Source organism: Oryctolagus cuniculus, chromosome 2, assembly GCF_964237555.1.
Source record: "Oryctolagus cuniculus chromosome 2, mOryCun1.1, whole genome shotgun sequence".
Lineage (NCBI taxonomy): Eukaryota > Metazoa > Chordata > Mammalia > Lagomorpha > Leporidae > Oryctolagus > Oryctolagus cuniculus.
Window position 1 is genome coordinate 170,927,908 of NC_091433.1, and position 25,525 is coordinate 170,953,432.

The 25,525-nt window shown below is 38.0% G+C and overlaps 1 protein-coding gene across 2 annotated transcripts in view; it reads left to right on the plus strand.

Annotated features, from left to right (window-relative positions):
• Positions 1–25,525, plus strand: part of MEMO1 (mediator of cell motility 1) — a 128,177-nt gene that overhangs the window by 96,984 nt on the left and 5,668 nt on the right. For both annotated transcript variants that reach the window (XM_051843036.2, XM_070069276.1), the window contains exons 7-8: positions 2,583–2,725; positions 13,773–13,849. In XM_051843036.2, the coding sequence (XP_051698996.1) occupies positions 2,583–2,725; positions 13,773–13,849 (220 nt within the window). The remainder of the gene's footprint in view (positions 1–2,582; positions 2,726–13,772; positions 13,850–25,525) is intronic.

A 25,525-nucleotide genomic window follows, 5' to 3' on the forward strand; every position in this document is an offset into this window, starting at 1 on the left:
TGATCTGATTTTCTTGTTTGTTTGTTTTAAATATTGTCAACTTTTTTAAGATTTTTTTTTTTATTTGAGAGGTAGAGTTACAGAGAGAAAGAGGAAGAGACAGAGAGAGGCCTTCCATCCTCTGGTTCACCCCTTAAAAGGCTGCAATCTCTGGAGCTAGGCTAATCTGAAGCCAGGAGCCAGGAGCCAGGAGTTTCTGCCCGATCTCCCATGTGGGTGCAGGGGCCCAAGGACTTGGGCCATCTTCCACTGTTTCCCAGGCCATAAGCAGAGAGCTGGATTGGAAGAGCAAGAGCTGGGACATGAACCCCAGCCCAAATGGGATGCTGGCACTGCAGGTGGAGGCTTAGTCTACTATGCCACAGTGTCGGCCTCTCATTTTTTGTTGTTATTGTTGTTGTTTCTTGAAGAGATGACAGAGGGCTAGATGGATGAGTCTTGGTTCAAGTGTTAGGTTCCCACAAAGGGTAAGACTTTTAATTCTGAATAGGTATATTTGCAAACTCAAATTGAGATGATTTGAAAGATTTGGTGGCTCTTTGGAGAGTAGATGCGTTGTTTCTTCAGAATAAGCCAACTGTTTTTGAGTGTGCTTTTCCTATGATTTTCCTTGTTTCATAATGTTGAAATGTGCAGGTACCAGATTCATGGAAAAATGGAATTAAAAGATAAATTTATTTTGTTCCAAAAATTTTTGAAATCCATCCATCCATAATCGTTTCATGATATTTTTGGTGAACTTTTTGAAGATCCCCTTCATAAATACTGTAATTAGGATCATTTTACAGATAAAGAAATCAGTTCTCAGGTTAGGATCTTAACCATCTGTTAGCATTAGTATGAGGATGATATTTTAACCTGTTTCTTCTGGCTTCTCTTTGTTCTTTGTACTCCATATAATTGTTTCTCTATCATATCATAATTACTTGTAGAATCTTGATGATATAAATGTTTATTTTTATAGTAGTACTTGAGGTTAGACTAATTCAAAACAATCTTCCTGCATTTTTACTAAGGGCTGAAATTCTTTTCTTTCCATTGATACTCACAGTTAATCGGGAGCCCCTGTTTATTTAGGTAGTTTTAGCAAACTGGTAAGAGTCAGAAGAAAAGATATCCCCATGGCAGCTTCCTCTGCCAGCTTCCTTTTTTTTTCTTACTCCATAGATGCAGATTCTGCCCAAGAAGCCCCTGCATTGCAGAGGGACTGGAGATCTGTATGATCTGTTTATTTCGCAATTGACAAGGGTAAGGGGGTTTTTTTGGGGGCGGCGCTTGGGTGCCCTGACTTTAGCTTTATGCAGCTGGGCTAACATTTATTTTGGGATTACTTAAACTTAGTATTTTAAAAAACCCTTTTATGAATTCTCTTTGCCCTACATTAGTTAAGTGCCAGATTATAATGTTAAAAAGCATTTATTATAATGGTGGTTTTTTTTTTGTTTGTTTTTAAAGTCCTGTTCAGAAAAAGATAAAGATGATTATGTTCTAAAATTGCAAATCTGGGAACATTAGATTATTAATAATATTGAATATATGAGGGTACTAAAAAAGTTTGTGCAAAAATAGTATTAAAAGATAAGTTTATGTTGGTGCCAAGGAATTGAAATCCATGAGTAATTTTTTTATCTTACACATTTTCCCTGAACATTTTGAAGACCCTATATATTGCACAGATTTCAAAATTTTTTGTACCAAAATAAACTTGTCTTTTAATTCCATTTCCACGAAGTTTTTGAAGTACCTTGGTATGTAAGTTTAGTATCACATAAATAAAAATTTAAGAAAAAGATTTTGGATATATGGCTGTATCTATAACATGTCATAGTTATTCTTTATTAAATCACTTTGTTCCTGTTCCATAAATCTATCAATTTAGAGTGAAAAAGGACTTGTGGTTATGCTATAAACATTGTGGGTGGCCAGGGTGTCTTTTCCTTGCTGCTAGAAATTAATACTTCCTGAATTCTTTGTCTATCCTAGATTTCAATGACATTTGAGTTATATCTTCAGCCTATGTTATATCTTGATCCTTAGGCTAAGTGTACAAGTGTAGTTGGTCAGTCTTATTGAAGCAAAGGTAAAGTTTTGTGGGTTTCATTTGGCAGGCTTACAGAACAAATGCCAGAAATGTTGGCATTTATGATGAAAGGATTAAAATAGATGAGGAAGACTTTAATGCTTTTAAGATCCTGGAAGGATTGGGCAGATGATGGTAGCGTTTGGTGGATAGTTGACGAGACTTGAATTGGTGATGGTCTGATGGACTTTTTATTTTTGAAGGTACTATTATACTTGATAGTCACATAACTTTTTTTTATCTAAAGAAATAGTGTACATTTCTGTAATTTTCTTCAGTATTTTTAGTATTCTGTACATCTCATATTTTAAAGTTGTGTTCTTTAAACATTTAATTTATAGTTTTTTAAAAAAATTCAACAGTAATATATGTTATTCTTACCACTATTAATAAATATTCCACTTTCTAGTGCTAAGATTTTTGCAAAGCTGTTTCTATTCTTAAACATCCAGAATGACTGTTTTGCCTTTTTTTTTTTTTTTTTTTTTCTGTTTTCTTTAAGCCATAAGGATGAGTTTACCATTATTCCTGTACTGGTTGGAGCTCTGAGTGAGTCAAAAGAACAGGAATTCGGAAAACTCTTCAGTAAATATCTAGCGGATCCTAGTAATCTCTTTGTGGTTTCTTCTGATTTCTGCCATTGGGGTAAGTTCTAGACTTTAATGTATCATGGTAGATTATATACTTGTGCTTTAAGGTATCTTTTCATTCTAAACGCTGATTGTCAGTCTTTATCACTTTCCTTGGAAAGTTTACTTTTAGCAGCAGTGTTTAGAAGTGAATGAAAAAGTCTTTTGATCATTAAAAAGGATCAGATTATAATAGTGGATTATGGATACATTTCCAAAGGCGACTGGTATAATTGGATTCACACTGTGAGGGTATCCTTGCTTAGAACTGTTCTTAGTGGGAGTTAAGACCTTTTAACCCCATTTTCAGGTAGGTATGTGTGGTAGGTCCTCTGAAGGTAGTTTTGGTGGATGAAACAAATGCTCTTCTTTAGAATGCAGAAGAGCACTGTGTGCTATGCCAGTCCTTTTCTGCTTTTCCTTTTTTGTAATTAGTCTTTCTTTCTTTCTTTTTTTCCTTCGGTGCTTATTTTTTGCTCACAATTGCCATCAGTTTAGAGCTACCCTCCAAAGATTGTAACACGTTGGCTATTAGCACTGTGGTCTTCATTGGTAATGCTTTATAAGGGTAAGGACTCTTAAGTGATTTTTGTGATTATTGTGAATTGAGAGAGTAAGGACGCTTCACAGTGAATAAATCAAGAAGGAAGTGAGAAATTTTTGGATGACTTTGTCAGTAGATTTTATTTTAGCTTTCTTTGGATAAATTTTGCTCTCATTTATCTATTAATGTCCTAGAATATTTCTGAGTTCTGTTCCTCTTAAGACGCCTCTTTGACCCGTTTATTCCTTGGTTCATTGGTTCAAGGATGCCAACATCTGTTTAGTCATCACTTATTTCTTTGATTATTGTAGGAAACATAGGACGTCAGACCATCAGTTCCAAGATAGAATGCTAGGATGGCCAAAATAACATCCTCAGTATTGGGAGCCTTGCCTTTTTTAATGTATTTTACGCATTGATTGCCTGAATTGATTTCAACATTTGTCTGGCTACTTTATGGTAGCTTCTTCCTTCTTCTCCCTTTGAATGCTTCTTAGTGTTGAGATATCAGTTCAAGAGGACTTTAGTCCGTAATGATATACGTAAAGCTTTTGTAAGGTACTGATCCTCAAAAAGGATTAATTCACCTCCTAGGCAGTTTATGAAAATACTTCAAAGACACTTTTGATTTTCACAGCAGGGATGGGATTTGGAAAGTGGCAATACTACTGATGTCTAGGGAAACTAGACTAGAGTCTAGGGAAACTGCTAACTATACATCCTGCAATGCACAGGACTACCCTCAACATCAAAGACTTACTTGGCCCAAAATGTCATTAGTGCTGAGGGCAGGAAACCTAGATTTAGGATATGCAGGTGGCTGTTTTTCCTTCCTCAACTCCAGAGGAGCTCTCAGGATTTCTTAAGAACAAATTCTGTTGGTTAGTTGATGTGCTGCCTTTGGCAGAAAGTATTTTTTTATCTAGTCTATTACTTAAATATGAAGGCTGGGGAGATTCCTAAGAATTTCTGGATTCTGGAGAATTCAGGAGAATTTTGAAATTTAATAGTAGTTGTTTTTAAAAGTTGAGGAATATCATTGCTGAAAAAAGGGGCTGGTTTTCTTAGTGTTGTGAATTTGTGTTGGCAAAAAAGCATGTTCATGTCTTTTGGAGATTAAAATTCTTTAAGCAAGTGCCCCATCCTCAATTTTTAAGGCTCTTGTGAATCATTTGATGTAAGTAATTTGTTTCCTCTGATAATTGTTCTTCAGAATCTGAGTGCTTTCTCTAGGTTGGCAACATGTTTTGACTGTAACATAAATTCACATAAAACAACTGTAGGTGCCTTAATATTGTTATTTTCTGTGGAATCGTCCTTTTTATTTGACTAAAAAGTCTAAAGTAAGCAGTTCCCTAGTACCTACTGTATATAACTACAGTGGTTGAGAGATAAAGATTTTGTTTTATATTCTACCTAAAGCCTCAGAAAATTATTTAGGCTGTTTTGTCTTTAGATTTCTTGCAAATTTTAGTATTTAAATTGTAAGATAGGATTTCCACTTGATAATTAAGGAAAAGAGCTCAAAATTTCCAAATGTTGATACATGATATAATACTCATAGATTAAAATCTGTTTATATAAGGGCACTTCAAAAAGTTTGTAGAGAACTGTAATTAAGTTAAGTTTACTTTTTTGGAGTAGAAAATTTTGAAATACATACTTATGCAGGATCATTAAAAAGTTCATTATGAACAAAAACTGCATTTTTAAAATATTTATTTATTTGAAGGCAAGGTTACAGAGAGAGAGAGATAGAGAGAGATCGATATTCCATCTGCTGGTTTACTCCCCAAATGGCCACAGTGTCTGAGGCTAGGCCAGGCTGAATCCCAGAGCCTCTTCCAGGTCTCCTCCTGGGCCCAGGCTCTTGGGCCATCCTGCTGCTTTCCTTGGAGCATCAGCAGACAGCTGGATCAGAAGTAGAGCAGCCAGGACTTAAACTGGCACCCTGTAAGGTAGCCTGTTAAGCATTAGAGGCAACTGCTTAGCCTGGTGTGCCACAATGCTGGCCTCAGTACATGGGTTTTAAATTTCTTTTGCCCCAAAATAAATTTATGTTTCAGTTCAATTTTTCTACAACCTGGTGGTTACTTAGTGTTACTTAATGGCCTGTTACTTATAGAACATTTCCAAGTATTCACTTTTTGGTATCACCATCATTAACAATACTCACAGTTACGGAAAGCACCGTGCTACTTCTTTCTCACTGACAAATTTGATGGAGGTATGGGAGTAAGTGTAAAGTATGAGTAACGTGGATTGATTAAATTGATAGTCTCCTTACAATCCTAGAAATTATCATTTTTGTAAATTCAGGTTTATTTTCTCTTTTGTATATGTGTTGAAGTAATAATGAATCATTGGCTAGTTATAGGTGAAGCTGTTTTTTACCTAGGTCTCATGTTTCTCAAATTTGTATTGTAGTGTCATTGGATGTTCTTTCTGAATGAATAAAGAGTGCTATATTGACTGGCGCCACGGCTCAATAGGCTAATCCTTCCCGCCTGCGGCACCGGCACACCGGGTTCTAGTCCTGGTCGGGGCGCCGGATTCTGTTCTGGTTGCCCCTCTTCCAGGCCAGCTCTCTGCTGTGGCCCGGGAGTGCAATGGAGGATGGCCCAAGTCCTTGGGCCCTGCACCCCATGGGAGACCAGGAGAAGCACCTGGCTCCTGGCTTTGGATCAGCGCAGTGCGCTGGCCGCAGCAGCCATTGGAGGTGAACCAACAGCAAAAGGAAGACCTTTCTCTCTGTCTCTCTCTCTCACTGTCCACTCTGCCTGTCAAAAAAAAAAAAAAAAAAAAAAAAAAAAAAAAAAAGTGCTATATTACCATCTCAAAAATTTGGTGTTTTCTTTTGAAGATCAGTGACTTTTTCCTTCCTCTCCTCTTCTCTTCTCTTCTCTTCTCTTCTCTTCTCTTCTCTTCTCTTCTCTTCTCTTCTCTTCTCTTCTCTTCTCTTCTCTTCTCTTCTCTTCTCTTCTCTTCTCTTTTTTAAGGTTTATTTATTTATTTGAAAGGCAGAGTTACAGAGAGGTAGAGGCAGAGTCTTCTATCTACTGGTTCACTCCCCAAATGGCTGCAATGGCCATAAATGCACTGATCTGAAGCCAGGAGCCAGGAACTTCATCAGGGTCTCCCATGCGGGTTCAGAGGCCCAAGCACTTGGGCCATCTTCTACTGCTCTCCCAGGTAATAGCAGAGAGCTGGGTTGGAAGTGGAACAGCCCAGTCTTGCAATGGCACCCATATGGGATGCTGGCACTGCAGGTGGCGGCTTTACCCACTAAGCCACAGCGCCGGCCCCTCCTTCTTTCTTTTAAATTAGACAGTGTGCATTGATTTTTAGTATATAAAACCAGTTATAATGGATGAATCCCAAGTAATTTCACAGGAAGGATACACTTCCTTAAGAATAAAAAGACTAAAAAATTCAATGCGTTTGACTCTTAACACATGTCACATTTCTAAATATATGATTTAAAAAAGAAATCACTAAATTGATGACATTGCAATTTGACAGATTACACAGATATACACAATGAAAATTTCCTTGTTTTTATTCCATAAAATTAGATACTGGCATTGATTATAGTTTTCATTTCTAGTTATTGGTTCTTAAAAATAAAGTATAAAACTAATAATAGGGAGTTCTTTATGATAATCGGACATATTTTCCCTTGATCTTATTTATTAGTGTCCATTGTAAAAATGATATTTTAAAGTGTATTTTACTTTAAAGATGTTTTTCTTTCAGATCCTATGTAGCTTTTATTTAGACTGGTAAAGGAACAATTGAGAGATAAAACTAGGAGGATTATAATACTCTCTAGATTTTTGGGGGGGTTAAGGAGAGGGTGGGGGTAAGTGTGAGACAAGCTAAGGGAGAGACAGGAACCTAGATTCTATTATCTTCTAGAATTTGAGCTCCTCAAGGAAACTCTGGATTTCAGTTTCTGCCTTTTATCTTATCATTAGTCTTATACATATGGAAATGCATTAGTCATCATCATAGAATAATGTTTCTCAGTTGACATTTAGAATGAACCCACTTCGTTTTTTATGCTTCCTGCTATCAACAGGAAATGGAATAAATGAAGACCGTTGTTGCTAGTGTTTGGTTTTTGCCATGGTTAAATATGTTGTCTCCATACTTTCTATACTTACAAATTTTACATCCTGTAGGATGTTTCTGTATAGAATTTTGTTCAGACCTATTTTTTTTTTTAAAGATTTTTTTTTTTTTTTTGACAGGCAGAGTGGACAGCAGTGAGAGAGAGAGAGAGAGACAGAGAGAAAGGTCTTCCTTTTGCCATTGGTTCACCCTCCATGGCCGCCGCCGGCGGCGTGCTGCGGCTGGCACATCACGCTGATCCAAAGCCAGGAGCCAGGTGCTTTTCCTGGTCTCCCATGCAGGTGCAGGGCCCAAGGACTTGGGCCATCCTCTCCACTGCACTCCCTGGCCACAGCAGAGAGCTGGCCTGGAAGAGGGGCAACCGGGAAAGAATCCGGCGCCCCGACTGGGAATAGAACCCGGTGTGCCGGCGCCGCAAGGTGGAGGATTTGCCTATTGAGCCACGGCGCCGGCCCTAGACCTATTTTAATGTGTCTAATTAGTAGAATTCTGTTCTAATTTATTTTTTTAATTTATTTTTTAAACATTTATGTATTTATTTGAAAGAGTTACACAGAGAGAAAAGGAGAGGCAGAGAGAGAGAGAGGTCTTCCATTCATTGATTCACTCCCCAATTGGCTGCAATGGCCGGAGCTGCACCAATCTGAAGCCAGGAGCTTCCTCCGGGTCTCCCACGTGGGGCAGGGCCCCAAGGACTTGGACCATCTTCTACTGCTGTCCCAGGCCGCAGCAGAGAGCTGGATCAGAAGAGGAGCCGCGGGGCTTGAGTGGGCGCCCATATGATATGCCAACACTGTAGGCGGCGGCTTTACCAGCTATGCCACGGCACCAGCCCCTAAATTTTTATTTGAGAGTCAAACAGAAGCAGGGTGGGAGTCAGGGGGAAGAACGCCAAGTGAGTCAATGTGGGCACACACATGCACATATTCCCATCCTCTGGTTCACTCCCCAAATGGCGTGGGGGACAGGAACAGAATGATTTGAGCCAGCACCTCTACTTCCAGGATCTCTATTGACAGGAAGCTGGAGTCACGTGCGGGAGCTGGGCACTGAACCCAGGTACTCGATATGCAACACTGGCATCTTAACTGGTGTCCCCAACTGCTTGTGCTTGGCCAAACACATTCCCACCGAACTTTCAAGTTTTGGTTTTGATCTCCATATATACTGTTAATATTTGTATTTTCCTGATCTCCTTGAAGATTATGATTTAAGTTTAGTTTATTGATAGCTTTCATTTGTATACTTTTTCATTAACTTCTAAGGCATTTCTAAATGAAACTGGACCTAGTAGAAATTAATTGTATTTTTTTAAAGGATTTATTTGAAAGACAGAGTTATAGAGAGAGTGAGAGACAGAGAGAGAGAGAAATCTTCTGTCTGCTTGTTCATTCCCCAAATGGCTGCAATGGCTAGCACTGTGCCACGCTGAAGTCAGGAGCTAGGAGCTTCTTCTGGGTCTCCCATGTGGGTGCAGGGGCCCAAGGACTTGGGCCTTCCTCCACTGCTTTTCCAAGTGTATTAACAGGAAGCTGGATTGGAAGTGGAGCAGCTGGGACCTGAACTGGTGCCCATGTGGGATGCCAGTAATGTAGGTTGTGGTTTTACCTGTTGTGCTCAAATGCTGGCCCCTAGAAATTGATTGTTTTAAAGTGGAATGATGCTTCTGTTTATTTTGCCTCTTATGGCTTGACAAATTAATATCAGTGAGTGTATTGGGTAAATGTTTGTGACATTTTATTTTATGAAAATATGAATGAAGTTTTCTAATAGTCTTTGTAATTTTTAATTTTTCTCCATAAACTTCACATTCATCTAGTTTTGCATAATAATTTAATAAAATATGTCACTAATAAAAGCTTTTTCCTAAATATTTATGAAATTTATATCTTTAACTTTCTCCTTTAATATATATTAATAAATTATTATTCATTGATATTCTTCTTCTCTCTGTTAGTTTCTTTAGTCCAAGGCTGTTAACCATTTTCTAAGTATTTAAATTGAGTTGAGTATAAGTTAGCTAACTCCCAAAATGTATCTTACCCAAGTCTTCATGTTTGACTTCTCAAATTGATTCACATATGTAGACTTTTGATCTTGTGTAGGTTTGATGTAAGGTTATTACCTTTACATGAATGAAAAGATGGTAATATTTAGCTTTTAAAAATGATTACCTTGGCCGGCGCCGCAGCCACTAGCTAATCCTCCGCCTTGCGGCGCTGGCACACCAGGTTCTAGTCCCGGTCGGGGCACCGGATTCTGTCCTGGTTGCCCCTCTTCCAGGCCAGCTCTCTGCTGTGGCCAGGGAGTGCAGTGGAGAGGATGGTCCAAGTCCTTGGGCCCTGCACCTGCATGGGAGACCAGGATAAGTACCTGGCTCCTGCCATCAGATCAGCGCGGTGCGCCGGCCGCGGCAGCCATTGGAGGGTAAACCAACGGCAAAAGGAAGACCTTTCTCTCTGTCTCTCTCTCTCTCACTGCTGTCCACTCTGCCTGTCAAAAAAAAAAAAAAGAAAAAGAAAAATGATTACCTTGATAATGGTTTCAGTTGTGAATGCCCCAAGTTCAAGTCATTGGTGTAGAATGGCCTGATAATGTCTCACCAGTTGTGAGATTTAACTCAATTATTTGAAAATGGTTTTAACATATAAATAAAATAAGTAAATATATAACAGTACATTTTAATGGGACATATGTCTGAAATTATTGACTGTTCTTTTGAAAGATTTATAGGTCAACTTTCCAAAGTCATTGTTTATTCTTGTAGTCTAGAGCATAGCTTAATGTTGAGGTATTTAATATTTTTTGCTTTTTGAGGTATTTAAAAAGTAGTGTTGGTTCTTGTACCATTCATTGTTATGTTTGTCTTCATTAGTTGATTGTTGTGTGTTATACAGACATCCCTGGAGCTTACTCTCCACACTCTGTGAATCCACTCATTAATCACCAGTCACCTTTGGAGATGGGAAAATTACTTACCTGTATTTCTTTTTCTCAGAAAGCGTGCTCTGGAATGGATTCACAAATGAGCTACCCTCCTTCCCTCAAAGAGTAAGGTTTCTGCTTTACAGGATTTTTTTCCTTGGGTTATTTTTCCTCTCCTCTTTTGAATTTGAAAAGAACTGAGGGAAGGCACCTGAAGAAACTACTGACACACTCACTAGGGGAGCTCCAAAGCTTGTGCTGCCCCTAGGGCAGTGTCAGTGGCTCTTAAAGCCAGAAAGTTCATACTTGGAGTTGAAACAGGGGCTCAGAGAATCCATTTTCCCAGTGTACCTTCTGAAAGGATAAGTTTCAGGTAAGTAATTTTCTCTTACTATGTGATATACTTTATTCATACGTATAAAAGTCCGCAAGTCCAGTTCTCCAGGTATAGAAGTGTACTTGTTCACAGTTCACATTCATAACTTTTATTGAATGTCAGAAATATAAAAACTTGTAAAATGACATATATACGCTTATGAGGTGAATGAAGTACTTTTAAATCAAGCATTTCCTTTGATCTATTAAGTAAATATCCTTTGAGCTATTAAATAAATCTTGAGAAACTTATTTTTAATAGGAAGGAAAAGAGACCTTTGAACTCAGTTTTCGTGTGGTGATTGACAAAAGTGTTTGCGTGTGCATGTGTGTATATACGCGTGTGCCCATTTGCACACACAGATAAATACATTTATACATATAATCTAAGATTATGACATCTGTGTACTTCAAATTACATGCTTTCTATATGCATACTGACTGGAATGCATTGCTCAAGAAGTTTTAAAATATTTGTGCATTTTGTTACCAACAATTATGAGGCAATTTAGGCTGTTAAAAGTAAAATATGTATTCAGTATAGTAGTTAGATATATGGATTTAGCTTTCTGATTGATAGATTTGTTAGAATATTCAATTACTTCAAATATTTATATTCAGTTTTTCAGTATTGAAATGTGAGGTGGTTACTGAAGGTCAGACAAGTACATAGCAAAATATTAAATCAGTTTTCTATATATTTTGTCATTCTCATTAAATCACATGTTGATTTAGCATTTGGAAATATTTCAAACATTCCATGTATTTTTATCTCCATTCAGAAGTAGCTTTTAAGTGAAAATTACGTGTAAATTGGTTTATATGAGCAAGATAGCACTTGAAAATATAGTTACACTTTTCACTTATTGTTAAGGTAAGGTTGACCAACTTCAGCCATTTGAAACTGCAGTTCTGAAAACGTAAGAAAGGAGAAAAGATTTTTTGAAGACCAAATGGCTGTCCCAAAGTCCCCGCATTTTTCTTTACACCTGGGAGTAGCAGTCTTCTGATAAGACAGCATGCCCCAGTCACAAGGCTTATTGACAGTAGCTAAAACTGACAGCTGTTTCTAGAAGAAAGGAAGAGATTGTGTGAGGTACTTCAAAAAGTTTGTGGAATTGAAATGTAAGTTTATTTTAGTGCAAAAGTTTTCATTGAAACCCTTGCAGTTTTCTCATAATAATGTATCTTCTGTGAACTTTTTGAAGTATTCTCATATTACTACATACCTGAAGCAATTCATTTTCAAAAAATCAAGGTTTATGTTAACCTTGCTTTCTTCTTAGGAAATCTCATTATGGTGACAGTGTTTCAAAATTTTCTTGTCTAGGATATTCATTTAATTCTTCTTTGTTTCACAATAGATTTGGGACAAACTTTTAAACAGAAGTAAAAATGTAGTCCCAGTGAATTGGATCAGGAAGTTATTAGAAGTGATTGAACTTCAGATTTGGCTTTGAGCAGCCCTCTTACAGCCTTCTGGGCAATGACAAAGATAGGGTCAATTGTATAGTTCTCATTGGTAGGTTATTCTCATTATTAGCTGTATGTGAAATGCATACATTCATTAAAGAAAAAGCTGTTATTTATGCTACATGTTGAAAGATATTCCATAAATTATTTAATATACAAACATTAATTGATAAATTATCATTGTTACCTTTAAGGGTTTTCTTTTAGTTCAAAAGCTGTTGAGCTCCTAGCTATGACAACATGCAGTAGTTTTGTTATATTCAGGAAGCAGATATTATTTCAGGCCCTATTCTGTTTTAAGATATCATGAGTTATGTGAAATAATGTTGGGTTAATAATGGCTCTTTGGGAAAAATAATTCCTGTATCTAGTAATTGTGTAAGTTCATGTGCATGAAAATTAAAATAAGAAAGTTAAGAAAATATGATATATTTTAGAAAGATGACCGTCAAAGATGGCCATATCAACAGATGAATGAAACGTTAAATTCTGAGACAGGGACTTTTCAAAGAGGGTTATAAAGTTTTACACTGTACATTATTTATAGGATAATTTTTTAATAACACTAACAAAACTTAGAAGTCATGATTATCAAGCCAGAAGAAACCTATCTTCCCAGATGGGAAAGGATAAAAAGTAGATGTGTTAATTTTACTGTAAACATGAAACACAAGACATATAGTATGTGTTCGTGATTGAAATACTCTAATACTTTGGAAATGCATTTTGATGAGTCTTCAAAAGAAGTATATATGAAAGTAATGAGTTATTGGTGAAAAGCAGCATTACTTAAAGATAGATGATATGTATCTGAAATATGTCATAGTTAAATAATTCATAATTATGGATATATTTAACTTTTTATTTTCCTATGACTATAGTAGGAAATAATTTATTTTCTGAATCTTTTGTTTTCTGTCTTTTTAAGCTTTTCCGATTTTATATAATCTGTTCTTTGGAGAACAGCTAAACATTGAAAGTTCTGTGCTTGTCCTTTCACTGAGATTTTATGACAGGATAGGACTATCACATTTATTCTTTTGTTTATTGAATTCACATTGCGTAAGGCACTTGTATTGATCTTTCTCCAAGTGAGGTTTTTTTTTTTCTTCCTAAGGTCATAAAGGTCACACAAGCCACAAGTATGTCTGACCTACACATGTTTTTTTTCTGTAATGAAGATCAGATCTTTGCATTTGTACAGCTAAAGCTAGGCTTTTGTTGATTTGTTACACTGAAGTAGTTTTCTCATACCAAGTTTTCTTGAATCATTCTTTGGGTTTACTTTACATTATAGACTGATAAAATGTTTTATAGTGCTTTTAACTTTTAAGCTGTTTTGTTTCCTTAATCTTGTATTGCTGATTACTTTAAGGTTCCTTCAGTTTGAAATAGTTTTTAATATCATTAAACCTGGTGATATATCATTTCCTTATTACCTTCCCAAATATGCCTTTGATTTTTACGTCTGAGGGCTCTTGGGAATGACTCTCTCGGAGGCTTAAGCTGTGCTTTGCCTTTCATGAGAACTGAAATGATTTGGTAAGCGCTTGCTTTCTTTTTAGCTTCTAATTTTTCCCTATTTTATTTTGTACATGATATTTGTTTCAAGGTCAGAGGTTCCGTTACAGTTACTATGATGAATCCCAGGGGGAGATTTATAGATCCATTGAACATCTAGATAAAATGGTAAGTCTTTCAGGTGTGGGGTTTTAATGCTCTGAGGCTTTTTTTTTTTTTAAATTTCAGATTAGTGATTCAAGACATAAGATGTTAAAATATACAATAGACTAATAATTCCTTCCCTATCCTTAATTAAATGTTACAATATGAAGTTTGTCATCATTTGCATACTGACTATAAGAATAACCCCTGTTTTACTAGCAGAAATTTACTTCCATAATTTTATTTGATGAATAAGAATATTTAAGAATAACCATAAATGGTTTTAAGCTACTTTTTAGAGAAGTCTATTAGCTCTAGGGGCAAATGGATCCCAATGCTGTTACTTATTGGTAAGCAGTAGTAAGCACGGTAGTGCTGGAATACCTTGTCTCTAATCCTGTCTGTTTATAGCTATCTAAAATATTTGTTTTGACCCTATCTGAATTGAATTGCTTCTTACAACTTAGTAAGTAACAGTTTATTTTTAGGTTTGGCCATAATATTGTTCTTGATTGATGCTGAAGGTTTTACCAGTTAGCTAATAAAAAGCTGTATTCTATGGGAGAAAATATAGGTAGACTTAAAGTGTTAAATAACCTAAACTTTTAAAATATATGGTTGAAAAGTCTTTACTTTTTTAAATTATCACCTTTTTCCTTATGGAAATAATGATGACAGAATCTAGGATTCCAGGATATACCATAAGATGTGGCTAACTTAAATCTTTCTGCTACCATAAGGGATTTATATAAGTAAATAGCAGGCATGTTTACTTTTGGATTGTGTTGACTTTTAACTTCACATTTGCTGGAATCTTTTAAAATGAACTTAAATTTAATGAGATTAATACTTTTGAACAGAATTTGAACTTTTTTCTTTAAAAATCTCTTTAGTATGATTGTTACAAAAGAGTATTTTAAAAAGTTCATGGAAAAATGGAATTAGAAGATAAGTTTGTCTTGGTGAAATCCATGCAGTTTTTCATAATGACATGTTTTCAGTGAGTTTTTTGAAGATGCCCTTATATATCTAATTATGTTTTTGTTTTGATTTTCATTTATTATTGTTCTTAAGCATATTAAGATAGTAGAACTCTCACTAATTTACTCTGACTTTTGACCGATGGTTTCAATTTTATAATATTCATTTCCGCATCTGTAAGAAAGGAGACTTGGGCTAGATGTTTTCTAAATTGTGTTTAAATTTATTAGCTTTTCATTCAGCTTTACCAGTATGTGAATCCTTATGTATACAGTTAGTACAAGATTATGTAGACTAAGGTATATAAAGGTATATTTTTCAAAAGATTTATTTATTTGAAAGGCAGAGTAGGAGAGAGGAAACTTCCATCCATTGGTTCACTCCTCAGATGCTTGCAGTAGTTATCACTGGACCAGGCCAAATCCAGGAATCTAGAACTCCATCTGGTTCTCTCACTTGCGTTTCAGGGACCCAAATACTTGGGCCATTTTCCACTGCCTCCCCAGGCGTATCAGCAGGAAGCTGGATCAGAAGTGGAATAGCCAGGACTTGAACCAGCACTCTGATATGGGATGCACATGTCCCAAGTAGTGACTTGTTGCACCACAATATTTGCCTCCCCCCCAATATTTTAGCAAGGAATTTGGATCTGAACCTCTTAGAATTTTATTAAAGTTAAATATAAGGAATATAGATTTTTGTAGAATATTTTGTCAAATTTAAATTATATATTGTTACTTCAAGTCCAGTTTTTATTTTATTTTATTTTATTTTATTTTATTTTATTTTATTTTATTTATTGTCTTGGCTTTGATGTTTTCATTTCATTTGATTAACTCCTTTTTGGCTATCATCTAGTTTTTTTTTTTTTCCTAAAGATTTATTTATTTATTTGAAAAGCGGAGTTACAGAGGTAGAGGTTTGCTGATTCACTCTCCAAATGGCTGCAATGGCCAGAGCTGGGTGGGTCTGAAGCCAGGTGCCTGGAGCTTCTGCTGGGTTGCCCACACAGGTGCTGGGGCCCAAAGACTTGGGCCATCTTCTACTGCTTTTCAGGCCATAGCAGAGAGTTGGATTGGAAGAAGAGCACCTGGAACTCGAACTGGCATCCGTATGGGATGCTGGCACTGCAGGCGGCAATTTTACCTGCTGTGCCACTGCACTTGCCCTATCGTCTAGTCTTTTTTTTTTTTTAATTATTTGAGCAACAGAGAGAGAGAGAGGGAGATGGGGGGAGGGAGAGTGAGAGAGAGCATGAGAACAAGTACAAGTGAGTGAGCTAATGAGGAATCTTCATCCGCTGATTTACTCTGCAAATGCCCACAACAGCCAGGTCTATTCCTGCCAGGAACTCCATCCTGGTCTCCCACATGGGTGGTAGGGACTCAAGTACCTGGACTATCCTCCGTTGTTCTCCCAGGTGCATTAGCAGGAAGCTGGGTCAGAAGTGGAGTACTGGGACTGAAATTAGCACTTCCATATGGAATGCCGACATCACAAGTAGCAGCCCCAAAGGTCTAGTCTTGTTATTCTGAGGTTTCATTCCCTGTTGCCTCAGTTTACTTGGTCATCATTTATTTTCTTGATACAGTAAGTGGTTAATGGTTGTCATAGCAACTGGTTAATGGCTATCTACAATGTACTGGTGGTAACTAAAGTATTGAAATTGCTGTTGAAAGAAAGCATCGTCCCTGACTAAATGGAATTTACAGTCCTGTGGTCTAATAAATTTGTAATGAAGCCATTACAGTATAGAGAAATATAAGAAATCTAGGTTCCATGGTTACATAGATGCTATTATTCACTAATATACGGAATGTTAAAGGAATTTTTTTTTAGATTTATTTATTTATATGCAAGTCAGAGTTACACAGAGAGAGGAAGAGACAGAGAAATCTTCCATCTGCTGGTTCACTCTCCAGATGGCTGCAATGGCCAGGGCTGTGCCAGGCCAAAGCCAGGAGTCAGGAATCAGGAGCCTCCTCTGGGTCTCCCACATGGGTGCTGGGGCCCAAGCACTTGAGCCATCTTCTGCTGCTTTCCCAAGCACATTAGCAGGGAGATAGATCGAAAGTGCAGCAGCCAGATCTTGAACTGGTGCTCATATAGGATGCTGGCACCACAGGAGGTAGCTTTACCCACTATACATAGTGCCAGCCTCTCTCCTCTCATTAAAACTATCTTTACTTTCATTAGTTAACCATACAAAAAATAGCTTAAAAAGATTTATTTATTTATTTGAAAGGCAGAGTTACAGAGAGGGAGGGAGAGAGACAGAGATCTTCCATTTGCTGGTTCACTCTCCAGTGGCTTAGGTGTGGTCAGGGCTGGGCCAGGCTGAAGCCCAGAGCCTGGTACTACATCCAGGTCTCCCACATAAGTGGCAGGGTCCCACATACTTAGGCCATCTTCTGCTGCTTTCCTAGGCTCATTAGCAGGTAGCTTGATCAAGAGTGGAACAGCAAGTGAAGCCCATATGGGATGCTGGCATCACAGGCTGTGGCTTAACCCATGTGTCACAATCCCAGCCTCCAAAAAATAATTTAAAAAATCATCTCATTAATAAAGTTTTCCCAAGTAAATAAAATCTTCTTGGAAGTGGTTTTTAGTAAGTTTCCACTTAATTTAGGGGGAAAAAATGTCATTTGCACCAAAAGCAGTGGAAGAATTCTTGCCAGTGTCAGGACTTTTTTTTTTTTTTAATTAATGTTTTATTTATTTGAAAGGCAGAGTTCACTCCCAAGATGGCTGTAACGGCCAGCAATGGGCTTGGCTGAAGCCAGAAACCAGAAGCTTTATTCAAGTCTCCTACGTGGTTAGTAGAGATCCAAGTACTTGGGCTGCCTTCTACTGCTTTTCCAGGTGCATTAGCAGGGAGCTGGATTGGAAGTGGAGCAGCCAGGACTGGAAACTGTGCCTATGTGGGATGACAGCATTGCAGGCACTGTCTTCACCTGCTACACTGCGGTCCTTTTAAAATCTAATTCAGATCATGTCACTTTATTGCTCCAGACCTCCTATAATATTATGCCATTTCAGTCAGTGAAAGCTGGTGTGTTTAGAGAGGATGAGCTACACTGACTGGTGTCTGTAGTATTACTTTCTCTCCCACCTCAGATCTGCCGTGTATAAACCCAGCTTGACTGTCGCCTTGTTTGCACTTGACTGTCTCACTCATCCCGAGCCTTTCTCAGCTTCCCCCTTCCCAGTAGGATCTCCTGACCACTCTCTGTGTTTTGCATGATATACCCTGTCCTTGCAGCGTTCTCAGTCCACCTTATCCTGCTCTGCTTGTTCTTCTAAAGAGTTAAATGTCCTTAGTACATTTGTGCCAGTCAGGATATCTGTTTTGTTCAGTCATGTATTTAAAATTCCTAGAACAGTGATTAGAACATAAGTAGTACTCTATAAATATTTTTCAAGTGAGTGAATTCATGAATATAATCTTTCTGTATTCATGCATACAATGTAGAGACATGAATACCCAACTGTAATATAAAAGTGAAATAAAAGTAATTTATAATAAACCAGCATAATAATGTAAATGCCCAAGCATAGCTGTATTAGAAGACACAATGAAGTAGTTAGATGATTATGCATTGTATCGTTAATGTAACAGCTATAAGTACAAACTTCTGTTATTTTTACTCAACTTACTAAGTGACATTGCTGAGTGACTTGACTTGATTTTTCTAAATGATAACCTTTCTTTTTAAAGTTATAAATCATGTACTGTTTCCCCTCATTTTACATGATAATAGTTCCATTTCTGAGAAACCCACTATATATTAAAATCATACAAAGATTATTTGTTGTGTATATGAACAGAATTAAGATGGAAGTTATTAGAAGCAGTGATTTTGTGGATCTTTTAGTCAGAGTTACACAGAGAAGAGGAGAGGCAGAGAGGGAAGTCTTCATCCGATGGTTCACTCCCCAATTGGCCGCAACAACCGGAGCTGCGCCGATCCGAAGCCAGGAGCCAGGAGCTTCCTCTGGGTCTTCCCATGCGGGTGCAAGGGCCCAAGGACTGGGACTATCTTCTACTGCTTTCCCAGGCCATAGCAGAGAGCTGGATTGGAAGTGGAGCAGCCAGGACTTGAACCTGCGTCCATGTGGGATGCCAGTGCTTCAGGCGGCAGCTTTACCCACTGTACCACAGTGCCGACTCAGTGTGTGTGTATGTGTGTGTGTGTGTGTGTGTGTGTTTTCCCCCTTAAGTGGGCATGTGAAAATTCTGTGCATGGAAAGCAGTTATTTGTGTATGGAACTACCCCATATCAGCCTCCTTGGAATCCTCCTTGGAATCTTAGTAGTGTCTCCTAATTGTTGGACACCCACAAAATGTGCATGATTCCGTTACACTTCTCAAACGAGCAGGTGTTCCATGACCTTACACTGCTTTCTTTTTTTCTCCCTGAGTATTCATTACATTTACAGTCTGAGAGGACTGGTGCAAATATGGGAGTAAATAAACAAACTTGGTCTGTGTTGTCACAGAACTTTTATTTTAGTGGGAGGAAGATACATACTTTTTTCAGAGGCATGGAAATATATTCTGTAGCCCCTCTTAGCCATGCAGCTCACATTCCAACATCCCCAGATGCCTAAAACCATGGATAGTACTGAACTATAGGTACATGTCTTTTTCTATGCATATCCATCTGTAATAAAGTTTAATTTATAAACTAGGAAGAATAAGAGAGTAGCAATAATAACTAAAATAATAAGTAGAACAATGACAGCAATATACTGCAACAAAAGTTTTTAAAAACTTTTAAGGGGCTGGCGCTATGGCACAGTGGGTTAACGCCCTGGCCCAAAGCCGTGGCATCCCATATTGGTGCCAGTTTGAGACCTGGCTGCTCCACTTTCTATCCAGCTCTCTACTGTGGTCTGGGAAAGCAGTGGAAGATGGCCCAAGTCCTTGGGCCCCTGAACCCACGAGGGAGATCTGGAAGAAGCTCCTGGCTCTTGGCTTTGGATTGGCACAGTTCCAGCCATTGCGGCCAATTAGGGAGTGAACCAGTAGACGGAAGGCCTTTCTCTCTCTCTCTCTCTCTCTCTCTCTCTCTCTGCCTCTCCTCTGTGTAACTTTGACTTTCTTTCTTTCTTTCTTTTTTTTTTTTTTTTGACAGGCAGAGTGGATAGTGAGAGAGAGACAGAGAGAAAGGTCTTCCTTTTGCCGTTGGTTCACCCTCCAGTGGCTGCCACGGCTGGCGTGCTGTGGCCAGCATACCGCGCTGATCCAAAGGCAGGAGCCAGGTGCTTCTCCTGGTCTCCCATGGGGTGCAGGGCCCAAGCACTTGGGCCCTGTCCTCCACTGCCTTCCCGGGCCACAGCAGAGAGCTGGCCTGGAAATGGGGCAACTGGGAAAGAATCCGGCGCCCCGACTGGGACTAGAACCCGGTGTGCCGGCGCCACTAGGTGGAGGATTAACCTATTGAGCCGTGGCGCCGGCCGTAACTTTGACTTTCAAATAAATAAATCTTAAAACAAAACTTTTGAAAACTTACGTTTGTTTCTGGAAATTTCCATGTAATAGTTTCAGACTTGGTTGACTATGAGTGTCTAAAGTCATGGAAAATGAAACTACATAAGAGAGACTGTTATAAATTAGTTTCTAGTAGTCATGTATGCTATACAGAAAATAATTAAATGATTTTGAGATAGTAAATGATTCAGAGATGCTTCAGATTGTGTAGAAGGAGCATTATAATAAGATTTGACTGATAAGAAGCAAACCAGATGAAGATAAGAGGAAAGAACATTCTAGATAGAAGAAACTGCCAAGGTGAAGATCTTTTTTTTTTTTTTTTAAAGTTTTATTTTATTTATTTGAAAGAGTCACAGAGAGAGGTAGAGACAGAGAGAGAGGTCTTCCATCCACTGGTTCATTCCCCAGATGGCCTCAACGGCTGGAACTGAGCCGATGCAAAGTCAGGAGCCAGGAGCTTCCCCTGGGTCTCCCACGTGGGTGTGCAGGGGCCCAGGGACTTGGGCCATCTTCCACTGCTTTCCCAATCCATAACAGAGAGCTGGATCGGAAGAGGAGCAGGCGCAACCAGAACTGGCACTTCAGGCCAGGGCTTTAATCCACTGTGCCACAGCACTGGCTCCCAGGGTAAAGATCTTAAGATGCGAAAGAGACTGGTGTGTTAGAAGGAAGGAAAAATGGCTAGTGTTGCAGGAGTACAGTGGGTAAGTATAAGAGCATTGCAAATTGTGGTAAATAGGCAGAGATCAGGTGACATAGGGCTTTGTAATGGGTGAGAACTGTATGTCAGTACAGCTGGAAGTGAAATGATGTCAGTTACAGTGTTTTAAAGGTGGTTGTGTGGAGAATTGACTCTTCAGAAGGTTCAGGAGAAGGCAAAATGGGCCATTGCCATAGGTAGGGGATGATGATAATTTGAACTAGGGTAGTGTTGATGGAAATAGAAGAAACTGGAGTTGAGATCTTTGAAAATCCATCAATGTCTTGCCAGTGGTTAATTGCATTAGTCTGGAGCTCAGAGAAGAGGTTAGGATTATAGGTGGAAGTTTGGAAATTTTCATCTGCCATGTTGATCGTAATTAAAATCAAAGTAGAAATGAGATTTTGTACTGTAGTAATCTTCAGCCCTGTCATTAAACTGGAATTACCTTTTTGAAATAGAGCTGTCCTTACATATCTCTGGAAATCCTCTTTCAGGAATGTGTGGAAAGAGTCCCAGTGTATTTATTCTTACTTTAGCTTTGTAGGTGAATTTGAGCTGCCCTACTATGGCCCTTGATATGTTGATGTAGAACACAATTTCCTATTTGCCATCTTTCCCTTTGTTTTTCATCCAGCCCTTTAAATCATTTATGTGCTTTCATCAAGTAAGCCAGACAACATTTACTTTTGCAAATGTGTGAATGTGTACATTAAAAAAATTGATGCTTTTAGCCCAAAGAAGGTACTTTGCTCCAATTTTACCTGGTATTCTGAAGTTGCTGAATATATCACCTTTTGAAATTGTAGTCACATTTAATTATTTTAGTCTTGTTAGTCTGTTGAATGAGTGTTCATATTTATTTAACAGTTCTTTTGGCTTTTCTTTTATCCCTGTTGATTGTTGACATTAGGAGAACTAACTGTCTTTGTTCAGGTATGCAGATACTCCAAATGTTCATGGAAAACTGGAATTAAAGGTTTATTTTGATCTAAAAACATCTGAAATCTGTGCATAGATTTTTCCTAATAGGTATTTTCCATGAACTTACTTATTTGAGAGATGAACAGAGAAAGCCCCCATCTGCCAGTTTACTCCCCATATGCCCTCATGTTGCACTGTGCTGGGCTGTGGCGGAAGCCTGGAGCCAAGAATGTAGTTCAAGTCTTCCATTTGTGTGGCAGGGACGCATTTACTTGATTCAACTAGTAGCTGCTTTCTCCTGGGGCCTGTGTTGTTGGGGAGCTGGACGCAGGGGCTAGACTTGGAAATTGTGAAGCCACTCCAGTGTGGGAGTGCTACACTAAATCCTGCTCCTCCATGAACTTTTTGGAGGTTTTTGATCAACAAGATGAATGGACCTTGGTTTGGTTCCTTGTGACAGAGCAAAAGGAATAACATGTATCCATTGTCATGATTCTTTCAACTTCTGAAACAGGTGCCTTTTCTGCTTAGTTAGAAATCTATTAATTAGAAAAATAAGTTGTATACAGTATAACAAGTAATCTTAGGTTGACTTCTGTTTTTTAAAATATAGTCTTAGATGTGTTTATTTGAAAAGGCAGAGAGACAGCGAGAAAAGGGTTGGGGGTGGAGGGTAGAGAAAAAGATAGAGGTCAACTTAGTGTCTTTCATACACTGGTTTACTTTCCAAATGCCAGGGCTGGATCAGGCCCAAGCCAGGAGCTGGAAACTCCATTCAAGCTTCTCATGAGGGCAGCAGAAACCCAGGTACTTGGGCCATTATCTGCTGTCTCCCAAGAGTATGAGAAAGTTGGGTCAGTAGTGTGGACACTCTGGTATAGGATATTGGCATCCAAACTGGATGCTTAAACTGCTACACCGTAACACCTAGGTTGCCCTCTAATTCTGTATCTGGTTTTCTTTCCTTTAGATGTCCAAAATTATTACAACTTAATTTTTAAAATTTTATTTAAATATCCTGGAATACAATTGCTAAATAAATACTAGTATTTTTTTTCATATTAATGTGCTTGAATTTGATATTTGGTTTAACATATTTGATTTGGAATTTATTTTTGTTGTCCATTTATTGAAATAGTTTTAAACAGGTTTTTAAAAAATGTTTTATTTATTTGAAAGATATCTTCCATGTGCTGGTTTACTCCCCAAGTGGCTACAACTGCTGGGGTTGAGCCAGGCTGAAGCCAAGAACCTGGAACTCCTTTTGGGTTGCCCACATTCCATCTGATCTCCCACATGGGTTTCTGGGGCCCAGACACTCAGGCCATCTTCCACTGTTTTCCCAGATTTGTTACCAGGGAGCTGGATTGGCAGCAGAGCAGCCAGGACTTGAACCAGCACCCTGTGTGGAATGCTTGTGTGGCAGGCAGCAGCTTAACCTGCTGTGCTACACCAGCCCTGGTGTAGAATTTTTAAATGACTCATAATTTTTTTTTGTTAGTATACTGCTCAGCTTATAAGTTAGTTCTGGGAGTTGGAATATGTGAGTCAAAGTAATAACAGTGGTTAGCTGTGGATGTATGCTTAGGTGTGGCTGTATACTGTCAGGCAGATTCTTATACAGTGTACTGCCTAAAGTGATTTATATAATCAGATGGTGAGGAGACCTTTCCTCATTTCTTTTCTAAAAAGTCATTTTATGTTACAAAACTTTTAGTTCATTTGAGAACCAATATCTTAGACACTATGCAATCTTGTCAGAGAAAGTATAATTGGATGGTTCTTTGTATATAGGTTAGTAAAATGGTAGCCATTTTGAATTTCAATAGTAAGTGTACATTTTAAAAGTTTGATAGAGTAAAAATTATTTTTATGTTGAATATTTTAGTTTGTATCATTCAAACAATATAAATTAATTTCAGTTCTTTTAAATCTGTAAAGTGTTACTAATACAGTTTTTAAAATGCTAGAAAATAAATAAAACCATTTCTGCATTCCAAAAGTAAAATAGCTGTTTTTGTTATTGCAAAATGCCTGATAGATTAATATCTTGAAATGTGATTTATATAAGAAAACACATAAATAAAGAAAAATATATAGGAACACAAACTGTAGTTTGCAGATGTTGGAATTGGGAATAAGTAAGTACCTATAATGTAGAAAACGTGGAGTTTGAAAGTTGTCTTGTAGTTCTGTTGGCTATTGACCTTTTGTTTTTGGTAATTTGCACTTTGCAGTTTCAGTAGTTGCAGGGACTAAAGCAAAATATACTTTGTGAACTCTGGATTACTTACTTGAAATAATTAGCCACACTTAAACACACAATGATCATCTACTGTCATTTTTATTACACTGTTATTTAGCATTGACCATTTTCATTGTGAACATTGGCAAATTATTTTTAATTTTGCTGGGGATATCTGGAAATGTTAATGTAGTCATCCATTCATTATAACTCCTTTTGCTTCCCCACTTATTAGTCATTTCATATAATTTGAATATCAACTTTTTTTTTTACTATTGTTTTGAATGAAAATTTTTCTTATTTGTCAACTTACGTATCTTTCTCTTCAATTTAGGTCAATAACTTCTTAACAGTTTTATAATGTTATCTGTAAGATAGCCATTTATTTTATTTTATTTTTTTAAAAAATTATTTATTTGAAAGAGTTACACAGAGAAGAGAGAGAGAGAGAGAGAGAGAGGTCTTCCATCTGCTAGTTCACCCCTTAATTGGCAGCAACAGCCAGAACTGCGCCAGTCTGAAGCCAGGAGCTTCTTCTGGGTCTCCCACGTGGGTGCAGGGGCCCAAGAACTTGGGCCATATTCTACTGCTTTCCCAGGCCATAGCAGAGAGCTGGATTGGAAAAGGAGCAGCCAGGACATGAACTGGCGCCCATATGGGATGCTGGCACTTCAGGCCAGGATGTTAACCCACTGCGCCACAGTGCCAGCCCAAGATAGCCATTTATTAAAACATTGCTTCTTAGCACGTCTATCTTTAACCTGAATTTTTTCTCATTAAATTGATTGCACTGTTAAGATTTTTTATTTTGTGCCTCCTAAAGAAACTAGAATATTTCCTCTTCCCATCTATCCTCCCTAAAATGTGTGCCCATCCTCCAGTACAAATGTATGCTTTTACTTTTTGATATGAATGATTTCATAATATGGTGATTAGTTATGTACTCATAATTGAAATCATAGCTGTTTCTTAAATGCTTCTAGAAAGTTTTGCCACTACTTTGTTACTTTAGGAAGAGTTACTTCTGGTTGATAATTTTAGAATAACTTTTACTACATGTAGATTTTTTTTTTAAAGATTTATTTATTTATTTGAAAGAGTTACACAGAGAGAGAAGGAGAGGCAGGGGTTGGGGGGGGAGACAGAGAGGGAGAGGGAGGTTCTCCATCTGCTGGTTTATTCCCCAATTGGCCGCAAGATCAGGTGTGTTGATCTGAAGCCAGGAGCCAGGAGCTTCTTCCAGGTCTCCCACATGGGTGCAGGGGCCCGAGGACTTGGGCCATCTTCTACTGCTTTCTCAGACCACAGCAGAGAGCTAGATCAGAAGAGGAGCAGCCGGGACTCGAACTGGCA